This window comes from Homalodisca vitripennis, chromosome 4 (assembly GCF_021130785.1).
Source record: "Homalodisca vitripennis isolate AUS2020 chromosome 4, UT_GWSS_2.1, whole genome shotgun sequence".
NCBI classification, from domain to species: domain Eukaryota; kingdom Metazoa; phylum Arthropoda; class Insecta; order Hemiptera; family Cicadellidae; genus Homalodisca; species Homalodisca vitripennis.
The window spans coordinates 30,432,518-30,446,053 of record NC_060210.1 but is presented as its reverse complement, the minus strand read 5'-3'; the positions used below and the strand labels follow the sequence as shown (position 1 = coordinate 30,446,053).

Genomic DNA, 13,536 nt, shown 5'->3' with positions numbered 1-13,536 from the left:
GGTGCGGCGACGACGGTCTGGTGTCGGTGCGGACATGTGTGGACTTGCAGGTTGAAAACTGTGCTGCAATTCTTTCGCCGTATGACGGCCAACACACGGCCGATTCACATGTCGGGTGCGGCGCGGGTATGTGTGTCCCGGCATTTAATGGTTAAGAGTACCAGAGTTTATTCTGAGCCTTAATTCAGAACGTGTAGGAGTTTTTCTTGTTCAAATGAAGAATATTTAAAACATCAAATTTGAGTCTGCCTTGTTTCTCTGATCATGAAAATACAAATACAGAGATATTGGGAATCTACTTCAGTCAAAATGAGGTTGCTTCTAGCCCTTGTTATATACTTTCAGTCTACGATATTTCAAGTACCATACGTGCTGCCTTGTTCCGATGAAAAAAAAATATACAAACGTAGGATTGAGAGGCCTACTTCGGTTAAAAGGTGCATACTCTCATGTGTTTAAATTCACTTACGGTGCAAAAGTTTATTTTTCTTTATTTCTCTGTTCAAAAAACTATATACGTATGTAGCTCTCGAAAATGTACTTCATGTCAAAAGAATCAACTCACGGCTCTTTTAATATAATTAGGGTCTAAAATATTTTCAGCGCTTTAATTGAGTTTGATGATTCATTCTTACAATTTCTACAATACAGTGTGCTTAACTTATATTCAAATACACCAATTTATTTCACTATAAACCATTATATAACGTGTTATACGCTATGAAAAGTTACTGCAAGACTGACAAGAAAACAAATTAGCAAATAATAATCTAAATTAGATGCAGACAACAACTAACAACAATAAATAGTTATAATGTATGTATACTTAATAAGAGCTAGTAATCACAATTATTAATAAACTAAACAAGGATAACAGATAAGTGGTAGATAACTGAATACTACAGCAGGATCATAGGACCCAAAATAACAATAATTAAAATTATGTTCAAAATAATGAATAAAACGGATATTCATATGGTAAAGACTAACTAAACAGATCTGACACTTTTCTCTTCAGCAGTGAGTAGGATAGACAGAAAATGTCGACATTGGTATTTGGAGCATTTTCAAGGTGGTTGATATAAGGAATTGCACTGTGATAAGAATACTGAGTATTTTCGAACCTGTTCATAAGGAAGAAGTTTAATAACGAGCAACACTAATCAATACTTTGAGAGAATATTAATTTCGATTTGCATGGTTTTTTATGAGAGCGAACTAAAGGTGGAATTTCTGAATTGTAGTTATACTCTCTAACCCCAACAGTTATATTACTTAAATAATTGGACTTACGACATAAGTATAGTGTGAACTAATTGCATATTTAATTGTTGGTATTATAACTGAGAGTATAAAACAGTTTATTACGTTACAACAGAGCCAGACAGAGACATAAATCCCTGGAGAAGAGTGTGGATGCAGGCGACTTGAGGGCTCTCGACCTATGAATACACAACGAACCATCTCATAACCTCCCACGTCAATGCTCGAGTATCTTCTCATTGATTGTCTCGGGGTCTCCGCCTTGATGTGAACCACTTTCCTGCACCTTATACCCACTTAACTCTTCATGTTATACAGATTGTAACGAACCTTGATCTTGCTTCTCATCTTATGTACGTATTATAATTTTCTGCTAAAACGTGATTTAAATCGCACTAAAGAATGTGACAAAATTTTAAATTTAAAACTCAGTTACCTTTAAATATAGATAAATTAATGGGTTTTGAAGTTTTTATCAATATTTGCAAAGAATTAAAATATTGTTAATTATTTTAAGGTGTTTTAATAAAATGTACCTTACTTTTTGTATTATGGAAAATTAAGTGACAAAAATCAATTTATTCAAGAATTATAAACAATAGTGAAATACCAACACACAGTGACCCTACTAATTAATTATATTACTTTGATACTAACAATAAATTAATAAACAGAAATAACCAACTAAACTTTACATTATTGCTTACGCCATTGTTTTGTTTACATGTAATTTGTTGGTATTTCCTTAGCGTGTTCCTGACTGCTTTAAAATCTGATATTTACGGTGATTGTTATTTTAAAATTTGACTGATTACTTTTAAATGTTCTCCCATAAAATTGCGAGTGTTTAAAATGATAACAATGCATGTAACTTTTAACGAATTAATTATTTTTGTAACATCTAATTTAATACTCAATGTTTGTTCATTGTTTCAGGTGTGGATATTCGGTGACCTCTGGTGCTCGGTATGGCTGGCGGTAGATGTGTGGATGTGCACAGCCTCCATCCTGAACCTCTGTGCCATCTCCTTAGATCGCTACGTGGCTGTCACACGCCCTGTCACCTACCCTAGCATCATGTCAATGGGAAGGGCCAAGATCCTAATAGCCAGCGTGTGGGTGCTCAGCTTCGTTATCTGCTTTCCTCCTCTATTAGGGTGGCGAGGGGAAGAGCCTATAGTCAACAGCACGTCTAGAGCTAGAGTGTGGTCTGCCAGAAACGAGACGGTTATATCTACTGGAAGACCACTGACACCTGGGGGCGCTACGATCCTTAATGTCCCCACCACTCTGGAGCCTCAATATTACCCACAATGCCCTTGGATCTGTGAGTTGACGGACGAGACGGGCTACGTGATATACTCAGCCCTGGGGTCCTTCTATCTCCCGATGCTGGTGATGCTGTTCTTCTACTGGAGAATTTACCGTGCGGCGGTCCAGACGACAAGAGCAATCAACCAAGGCTTCCGAACGACCAAGGGAACGAGAGCGATCGGAAACCGCTTCGACGAACAGAGACTGACTCTAAGGATACACCGCGGGAGGGGTTCAGTGATGCAGGGTAGCAGTGGAAGTAATAGCACGACCACAACTAATAGTACAGCCAACAGTGTTAACAATTCTCCAGGTGGGGGGAAATCCCCGGACACTAGAGTGCATAGGGCCTCCAATAGAAGGTCGGAAAAAGGAGCGAGTAGAACACACGAGAAAATCAAAATTAGTGTAAGTTATCCTAGTAGTGACGCAATCAGTTCTGTAGCGAACAACAATACTTCTCCTCCGGGTGGCAGTGTTAACTCGAAGTCAGGGTCATTTTCATCCTCCTCACCGACGTCTTCGGGCCCTCAGTACGCCGTGCACTACCAGAACTCGAACACGAACACTCTGTTCCGGTCCAGTGATGCCAACTGTCACCTCCGGGTAACAGGAGCGAGGCTGGCGACGTCACACAGACGAGGTCGCCGGAGCAGCACCAGTCCTGACAGTACCTCGTCCAGACCTCGACTTCTCGGCGAGTCGTTAAACTCTTCGATAAACAAAGACCTTTCTCCGTCCCCCACCTTTGACGAGAGCAACCAGAATGCAAAGCCAAAACTCATATCAAGAATGGGTAAAAGAAACATAAAAGCCCAGGTGAAGAGGTTCCGAATGGAGACCAAGGCGGCAAAGACTTTAGGAATCATAGTCGGGGGTTTCATATTTTGCTGGTTACCTTTTTTTACGATGTACCTGTTCCGAGCCTTTTGTAGTGAGTGCATAAACGATGTAGCGTTTTCCATAATGTTCTGGCTGGGCTACTGTAACTCCGCGATAAATCCATGCATCTATGCCTTATTCAGTAAAGACTTCCGTTTCGCCTTCAAGAGGATCATATGCAGGTGTTTCTGCTCGAGCAAGCAGACGAGAAGGGAATCCAGGTATCAGAGGAGAGGTTCCGACGGATCACACTTAGGAGTGAGGAGGTGCGAGCGGGACAGGAGCTCCTCGTGTAACAACAACGATGCACCGGCCAACGCTACTCATCACTCGTTGGGTGAGGACAGTGAGGGTAATAACGAAGGCACGTCGGACTCGAGATGACCCTCGAGTAAGGGGATGACGCGGCCGCCCCATATCGCCGCGGCACTCGTCACGGAGATGATCAACATCATGGGAGTTCTGCCCTGACAACAGCAGGCCAACGACACTTCCATCCCGCTGTAGTCATTGGGACTCTAGGAAGCGTCGACTGAGAACGACCATAGCAGCTTATCCCTTCACCACACTACAATTATCACAAGTCTGACGAATACAGAGTACAGCTCGAGGTTCTGTAGTGCAACGTCACTCCTAGACGAAAATTGTGGATCACATGAAGATCTTAGTTGGTCTTGGACCTACCGATATCCGACCGTAGTTACCGTAATTATTCCTGGTATGGCCACCATTACTTGGACATCTCTGTTGACAATAGATCAACGTTACAACCATATTAGTAACCGTCTATTGATTGTACTGTTAACTATATTTATACCGTATAAACGTACGAGAAATAGAAACATATACGTAATACGTACATCACATTTATTACGTTAAAGTATGTTGTAAGTCACAATGTTTCACAAGTCGTTATTGCAAATAATTGATCTCATTTTAAACGTTCTTAGAAAATGTAATCTCCTTTCCTACTCTCATTACACTAACCCTTATTAATAATTTTAAGTTATTTTATTTCAACTGGTTTGTTAAGTTGTGAACATCTTTTGTAAAATTCTTGTATTAAATATATCTAATACATAGTCGTTTACTTTTAAAATATATAACAATCGTTGCTACTGTATACTATAATGTATGCATATATTAAGATGGATAAAGCAAATAACTCCTAAGACAATTGACCCAAGCTCTACCTTATTTCACAATACCAATGTATGCCAGTTTCAAGAGAACATTTAATGTCAATTTGCTTCTCACAATGAGAATTAGAATATTTTAATCGGAGAAACTATAAATGGTAGTTTTTATTTATAATCAAACTTATTTAAATTGTAATTGCTGTACTTAATACTTATATCAGAGGCTTACAGGTAATTAACACAGTTTTTTAAGAATATAAGCCAATTGATTTAATTGTAAAACTAAATAGTTAAATATATATTTTCCATCTTCACCGTTAAACGTATAAAAAAGAATGATAATGAATGAGTGGTTAAGAAGGAGCATTTTCTTGCATTTAACCTTCTAAATACGTATGTATACGAAATTTTTTAAGAAGTTTGTAAAGATTTTTCTTCTATTTTCATAGAATATTTCAGTACATTACTATTATTATAAAACATAGAGAATCTTGTATAGTAGCTACACGGCATAAGTTTATTTTAGTAGAATAAGCTTATACACTCTGTAGGTTATCTGCTGGGGCCTCCTCATCAATAGTAAAACATTGCGTATGATAAACATATTATACTACTGTATTACAAGTTTACAGGATTGTAGTTAGTCTGTTATGGGTGGTCACGAACTCTAAAATGATAACTAATACACTTATTACATTTTTTTAATTAAATTTTACCAAATCAATTTATTAAATTTTTAGAGTAAATTAATAACATTATGCAATTCATTCAAACTTAATAACGCACTAGAACTGTATAGCCTACTAGTAATAATTAGCGTATAATGGAGAATGCATGCCTTTTCATATAAAAACATATTTAAGTTTCATATTCGTTATTATATATGGTGTTTTGTATTGATATAAATCAAAGAAGCGTCGTACACACCTGGTTTTGAAGATGTATTCTCACTGTTTTAATTGGTAACAATTATATGAGAAAATAATTAAGAAGTCCGATATATTTCAATATTTATTACAGAATTTCTAGTATCCTAATATATTATGTACAAAATTTAGGTATTCTGTTCAAGTTTAATAAAATATAAGTTATATATTAAATTCTAATTTATGAAATTTTCAGCCATTTCAGGAAGTTGTGAGGAGATATTTCTGCTAATTTTAGGACATTTGAACTAATATACTGATTTGTCTGTGTTTTACGTAATTCTTTGCGTTCACTCTAAGGTGAAAACAAAAAAGTAATGTAACATTAGACATAATTGTGTTAACTCAACGTGATAACAATACTATGTAGGTAATAATTGTTTTGGACAGAGCGTAATTTTAAGAAGCTCAATAAATGTCCTACGTACATGAATTAAAAATGTTTATTGCGTTTAAGAAGGGCTAGTTAGTTATGTTACCCATAAAATGATTGTTTGGTGGGAAATACAAAGGTGTTGGCATTATTGCATGCCATGTTCATATGGTAATTTACTGTTAATAATAAAATATAAAATGATTTTCTCTAAATTAAAATAAGATGCTTGAATAATAGATTTAAATTAACCGGTTGATGTTGTGGTTCTATGTTTTCAAGGCAAACACTGTTTGAATAATAGTTTTACCTAGTATATTCTATTTATTTAATATTTTCTTAGTCCAAATAAGTGTTTTATTTTTTAGTTAATGCTATGAATATTTGTAATTGAGGGAACGATTCCACCATTTACATGAGTTTGATGGATTATAGTCTGGAATGATGAATGTAATACTCCATAACACTGTCTTGCTGTACTTAATATATTAGGATATTTGTTTTGGATCCGTACTACCGTAGAAATACTGTACAGCTATAAGAATAACAAGAAATATACTACGTTTATTTACGGTACTTTACTTAGGAGTGTATCGTTAAAGATATGTGTGGGCCTCAGCAGATATGTAGTATTCCATATGGAAGACTTGTCATGAATGTCTCTTTATTCATGCCATGTTCTCGTTTGTAATTTAATCTTGAAAGTAAGAACTTCCTTAGTAATTAGTATAAGACTCTAAATTTTATTTACTACAGGTCAAAAATGTGTAGTATCTTTTTATAATCACGAATGTGGGGATTATCATTTATGTTCATAGGTATTTCAAGATGGAGGAAAGATTAATATAAATTAATGTAAAAACACTTTTTATTGAAAAATGTATTAAATGACATTTAACGAACCAAACTTTAATTGGAATTCAAAATAAAGATGGACTACATTGAATTTAAACTTTTAACCTTTTGATCATAATTCAATATAACTGTTATACATTATATAAGAGAAATATGAGAATAACATTCAATATATTACGGAAGTTGGTGTTCACACAAGCCCGAATCGCACCAGAATAAAGAGACATTCAGTAAGTGCAATATACAGTACTGTAGTTTGTATCTAAGTTCAAGTTTGGCCACTGTGAGGGCCTGAAGCGTGCAGTTCTAAATACAATAGTTATACATGAACCTAAGTCTGGACAAATTTTAGCATCTAGAGATCAGAACGCTAAGTGTAAGAAAGCCTTCTTCAGATGGACCGCTGAAAAATCGTGTTTGTGAGTTTTTCAAGAAAACGTCACTAATGTTCTTGAATTAAATGTAATCTTTCCTAAATATTTTCTTGTTTATTGTATTATTTAGGATTATATGGAAAAATAATAGGTGGATTATTCTTCTAAAAACCAAACAAAACCGCAATTTTCTAGAAACAATCAAATTTAGTATGGAATTATTGTATGTTGACAACATCCTAATGATAAAGTTTAAAATGTAACTTCTTCACATCTATAAAAGAGTATTCAATACAGGTTTTCTAGGCTGGTTTTATTCAATTAAATATATTTCCAAGAACAAAATGTATAAGTTTTAAAATATTATCAGTTATTTACATATGATATTTAATCCAGTGAATTATTCAGAAAATTCTGTAATTCTAAGATGACATCAAGCTATTTATTGGACAAAGAAAGATAAAATCAGATTACTTTCAAGCTTTATGACGATTGTAAAAATTGAGTACGTTTCTTATTGGTTGTAACTTATTTGATCTTATTTTAATATAAAATTTGCACCTCAACCAAAATAAATAAAAATATAATTTATCGGAACGTGTGTGGGAAAATTTACTTGTTTTTTTATTCCTGCCCGGAAATTAAAGTAATTATAAACAATTCTCATTGCAATGTATTTAGTTAAAGTAAAGAAAGTTTAAAAGTTTGGAAAGTGTTCTCTGATATACGTTGTTATATTTGTTTATGTAAATTCCCATTTGGTTTTAAATATACTCAGTTTTTAAACACGAGTATCAATTATAAGTGAATGCATCTCAGAACCCAATTAAATATGGTAATGTCTTATTTTTAACAGTAGAATAGTGAGTAAAATTTTCTTTCTTTGAAAATGTCATGCATGTTTAAAACTTAAATTTTACTAAGGAATGTATTTAATATTTACTGATAATAAAAAAAGGTTAGGTTTGATTATTAAACGTTTTAAAATTTTATTTAACTTTGCCGTAAACAATGTTTGTATATTTCATTTGAACCAAGCAGATAATGCAGTAGTCTCATTAATAAATCTCTTCACAAAAGGATCGGGTTTTAAGTGCATTAACTATAGAAGTATGTTAAAAATATCATGGCATAGATAATATTAATTACTAACAAGAAAAAAACAATGGTGAGAAGGTTATTCTTCCCTTTTGACGCTTTGTTTCCTGGAAATTAAAGCATATCCGTCCATACAATTTAAATATTTTTAAACATGTGTTCCTGAAAATGTCATATTACTATGGTTAAAACCATTTTATTTTACCTGCCTGCTTAACCTATTCCTCAGAAATATAACAAACTCACGTCCAAATTCAGACTATAAAGGCCGTTCTATAGGATTACCAGAAGTTACTTTTTTGTCAAAGTAAAACCAGCGGCTTTCCCATCCGGAGGAGGCTTTCAGTTCGACTCTGTAAATTTGTCGACATAATTATATGTAGAATAGTTTAATTTGGTTTGAAAAGATCAGTACTGATAACGGTGAAGCACAGCGTTGTGAAACTTTACATCAATTATTATATATTATAAATATTTTATCAAAACTTTGTCTGTGTAATTCGCCGCAACTGTCTCAAAATAGTGTAATATAATAATTATTAATGACAAAATACAGTTTACTTTTAAAACATAATCTATACAACAAACAAACTGATATTAGTGTCAGTTTGACTTGAATATTGATTAGTTTATGATATTTTTATAAAGTAATATCTAGATACATTTATTGTATTTTAGTTGCATAAATTTTAGTTTTGTAAAGGAGTGTTTGATGGATTGGAAAAAAACCAGGTATGTTTGTTTATAATGTTCACCGCAAGGTTTCATGACTTACTACTAAATGATAAATGATTTTGTATTAAGTAAATGAAATAATTAAGAAAATGAAAGAAATTTGTTGTAATTAGCTATTTGAATTCTCATATACAAAATTTATATTTTCGAGAATTTAATAGCCAATATTATGAAGCATATAAGTTTGAACTTTAACAGGATTGTGTAATAATAATAGTTTTTAAATTTTCGTTCAATTTATCTAGTGCTAATATAACATTTTAGGTACCCAATATTCGTGCTGGGTTATGTTTTCCGATAAATTTCCACACTTTTGTCAAAATCCTGTGCATTGAAACATGTGTAAAGAAACTATCTCAGAAAATTCATCCATGTCTCTTAAAACTAAATAGTTTCATCGTTTATACTATTTTCCCAGCGAACTGGGTTTGTGTTTGAATGCCTAGAATAGTTTTTATTGCACATTTGTCAAAATATACCTATTTTAAGTACGTTTTCAGATCAAATGGTAGTAAGTAACTATAAAACGTTAATCGTAAATCCTTGTCGGTGCAGTGAGAGAATCTTCCCTGCAGCGTAAATGAAAAAGGGTTATTCCTTTTGTAATAATTGTGAGTCCTCCTATTTATTTAACAGTCTATTTATTATACTTTAAAAAATATCAATGTATTTCCCTAAATATTTATAAGTATCATTCAGAATTTACAACTTATGTTTATTGATTTGAAATCTAAATTGAATTTTGATTGTTCTTTAATTAATTAACCCTAATATTAGACAATTAATGCATTTCATGCAGGTCTCTATACCTGATATTACTTAGGATTAACATAAAACCTGTGTTATTATATTTCAATGCTTAGTTACTAACATTTATTAATAATATAAATATATGATTCGTCTTCATTCAAACTTAAGTTGATATAAAATTGATTTTTCACTCTATATCTTTCAGTAGAAGTTTGATATTTAATGCTATTTCCAGTTATTATTTAATGCATTTAAATGTACGTCAATCTAGTAATAAGACCTAAACCATGTATTGTTCACGTAAACGTTAGGTATTATTTTTTGTGATGTACTTAAATGAAGTGTTTATTCATTTCATGTCATTCATCCATTCATATGTGATTATCAATTTTATTCATTGTAAGATATTTAGTTTTAATTCTGCAGTATAAGTATTGCAATACTATATTAGACGTATTGCAATTATAGAAACTCGTTAAGAATAATATAAATATAGTTAACATTACAAACGCGTTCCAAACATGTTACAAATAGTCACCAAGCTGCATCGTATCAGTGCAACTGTTGTAATAGACTGTTTCTGAAACATCTAAGGGTGGTAAAGGTATTCAGCCACTGTCGAAGTACGAAGAACCTAACTTATACCACTATATTTATATCTTATATAGTATGATATTTATATAATACTCTTGTATATGTATATGAGTTATTTATTTTTGATGTAAACTCTGTAACATAATTGAGATATTTCAGATATGTCGTCACAATATACAGTTTGTACTCCAAGTCCAAGAGTACCGTCACGTGAAATTAAACGGGTATTGTTGATTCATATGTCAATAAAAGTGTATAAATACTGTTAAGTTGTGTCTATACTCACCTTCACTAATCAAAATTGAGGGTAAAATATAATGATTGAAGGTTTCATTTCACTCTACTTTGAAGAATTTATCACTGTGATCCCATTAGTATTATATATTGAAATGGTTATGAAGATACGTGTATGTTTAATATTAAATATCCAAAAGCCTAGTAGATTTAAACAAAACGGAAAACTCAAACTAGGGTCGAAAATATAATTAATTTAAAAAAAAGTGCTGAAACAGGTTCAAAACCCACGAAATCGTGTACGGAGGTGCAGGTAACTTCTAGTACGATTATGTAACGAACATGCATTGAAAAGAAAGTAAATATTGAAAATACAACAAGTTTTACAGATATTCATACTTTTCAAGGAATACTGATGGTACAAAAAAGTGAGCTGGCTGGCTCCCAACGTTGGCATATGTAATTCATAAGGGAAGTAAAAAATATCATCGAAAATATGATATTTGGAAGTGTTTTTTCCACGCATATTTTCGATTTGAAATTTTAAAATTATACCTGAAAAAAATATGCCATTATATATAGCTCCATATTAGATTACAATATTTCTATGGTATCTGTCACTAGGCTTACTTTAAACGTACTAAAGATAAGTCAGGTTTTACTGAAATTGTTGGCGCTTTTCAATTAAATATCATGGAATGCTACACTGAAAGTATATTGATCCTTAAACACACTGCATATATTTCTGATCTTAAGTTTTAGGATTGCTTGGTTTAGTATTTAAAAAGAATACTGCCGTGTACGTGTTATTCAGTAGAAACATCGCCTGTGGAGCCACTGGAAGTAAGACAATATGACTTAAGAGTATGTCTTATTCATGAGTAGTCATTAAATAAAATACGTGTAAGTATGTAAACCTAAGAATTAATGGATAATTGTACATTAGTGATACTATGTGTACATTAAAATATTATTGAGGGATAAATTATCGTTAAAAATGTTAAAATGAAACCCTTTATTTGGCGATTTGTCAATAGTGAAGTATAGTGGGTACGGCAACGTCAAGAAACGTCAAGCGGGGACGCTGCTTCCAAGGTATTCTGAAATTTTATCTTTTAATTTATTTGACAAGACGTTTTTGTTATAAGAGTTGTAAATCTATTATTTAATATATTTCCAATGAGGTGGACATTAAAACATTGAATTTTTACAGCTTTCCAATTTTTAATTGATCATAGTTGTGGAATTTCCAAATAAAACTAATCGCTCTTAGACAATGAACTGCAAAATTTGTCAAATACATATTTGAGAATACATGGACAAATGTATGTCCATTTTGTCTCTAGCTAAATATTTTACATTTTACAATTATTATTGTTTTCATTTAATTATCCTCTGATTGAACATTTTACACATCTAATATTGTGCCACCTATAAAAATGAATCCAATTAAATGTGAGTAAAAAGACAAAAAATAAAGTTAATTTAACTTTGCAGGACATCTCACGAATTGTATACTCGATTAGCAGTCTGAACCGCAGGATAAGGCGGTAGCGTGCAAGGGAGTTTCTATGTCAAGACTTGTTCGTGCTTACTTGTCAATGTTCTTACAGTACCAACAGCAAACCGGCACTGGCTGACTTCTTCGCTTACAGTTACTCAAGACTGCACATTTTTGCAGACACCGACAGAATACTGTATTAAATACGAGTATTTCTTGGCATGGACTTTTTTATGGCTTTTTCACTCAGTATTTTCTTTCCAATTATAGATGCTAAGCCAGTATATAAAGTAACTTTCATGTAAGTACAAAAACGAAGAATATGGGAACTTAGACAGTGATTCCAATAAATGCTAACAATAAATAAGATAATATTAATAACAGTTCTAATAGTAATAAAAAATTAACGAGAAAATGTGACAAATCTTACATAAATAATATGAATAGAATTAAATCACAACGAATTCAGAGCAGTAGAGCTGCCCACAAAGTCAGGAGACACTAACTGTAGAACAAAGCATAATACTTATACGAATTGTGGTGCTGTTCGTATATGCTGCAAAACTGTTACGTATTTATTTCGGGGAACAAAACTTGACAATACTGCTATGTTTTACCGAAGCAATAGTAAAAATGGTGGATGGAATTCTTGTTATCATTATTTTAACTTAGAACCATATCTTTAATTTTATTCTATATAAACCGCACTTGGTGAGTTGCAAGTCCGAATTCCAAAAATATAATCATTACGTATCCTGCTCACTGGGGAACACTTATAACACCTGCACCCAAAACAGACTACACACCAGAGTGGTATGTATTAATTTTGAGGAATACAACACACAGCAATATTGTTTACTGTAGAAACAAATAAATTAGTATGGATTTTTCTTATGATCAGTAATTTAATTTACTGCCATATTTTTCTTTATTTATACATTGCACTCTTTAAAAGTAAATTGAACATCAACATTCCACTATATCATCCTCACGTAACCTACTCTTTGTGGAACATTTAAAACACATCCTATTAGATCTGCTTCTGTTTCATTTGTTTAGGGAAGTGAGAAAGGAAGGCTTCGTAGCTGATTGCGAACAAATTTTGTATAAAGATTTAATTAATGGGCCTCGGGATGTTGCTACCGGAGCACTTATATAGAACTCTCCGGGTTGAATCAAAAACGACAAACACTTATTGTACCTGAATTGCTAAAGGATTGTTGAGACCTAACCAGGAATTAAAACATATATACACCATTTGAATGCAACACACACACACACACACACACACACACACACACACACACACACACACACACACACACACACACACACACACACAAAATAGAAATATGAGTGACGAGATCAAGTTTCACGTACATTACTTATATTAAAAATAGTATTAATAATAATTGATTTATACACATAGTTAATATGTTTGGGTAAGTATTTTAAATTTATACGTTGAGTAGTTTTATACTGTACGCATATACGATGA

General features: G+C 32.7%; 1 protein-coding gene across 1 annotated transcript; it reads left to right on the top strand.

The window, feature by feature from the left end:
- The first annotated feature begins 2,124 nt into the window (after positions 1–2,124).
- Positions 2,125–10,646, top strand: LOC124360979 (octopamine receptor Oamb-like). The gene has a single exon (XM_046815015.1). It carries the CDS (start codon positions 2,125–2,127, stop codon positions 3,841–3,843), a length of 1,719 nt encoding a protein of 572 aa, XP_046670971.1. The 3' UTR covers positions 3,844–10,646.
- The last annotated feature ends 2,890 nt before the right edge of the window (positions 10,647–13,536 follow it).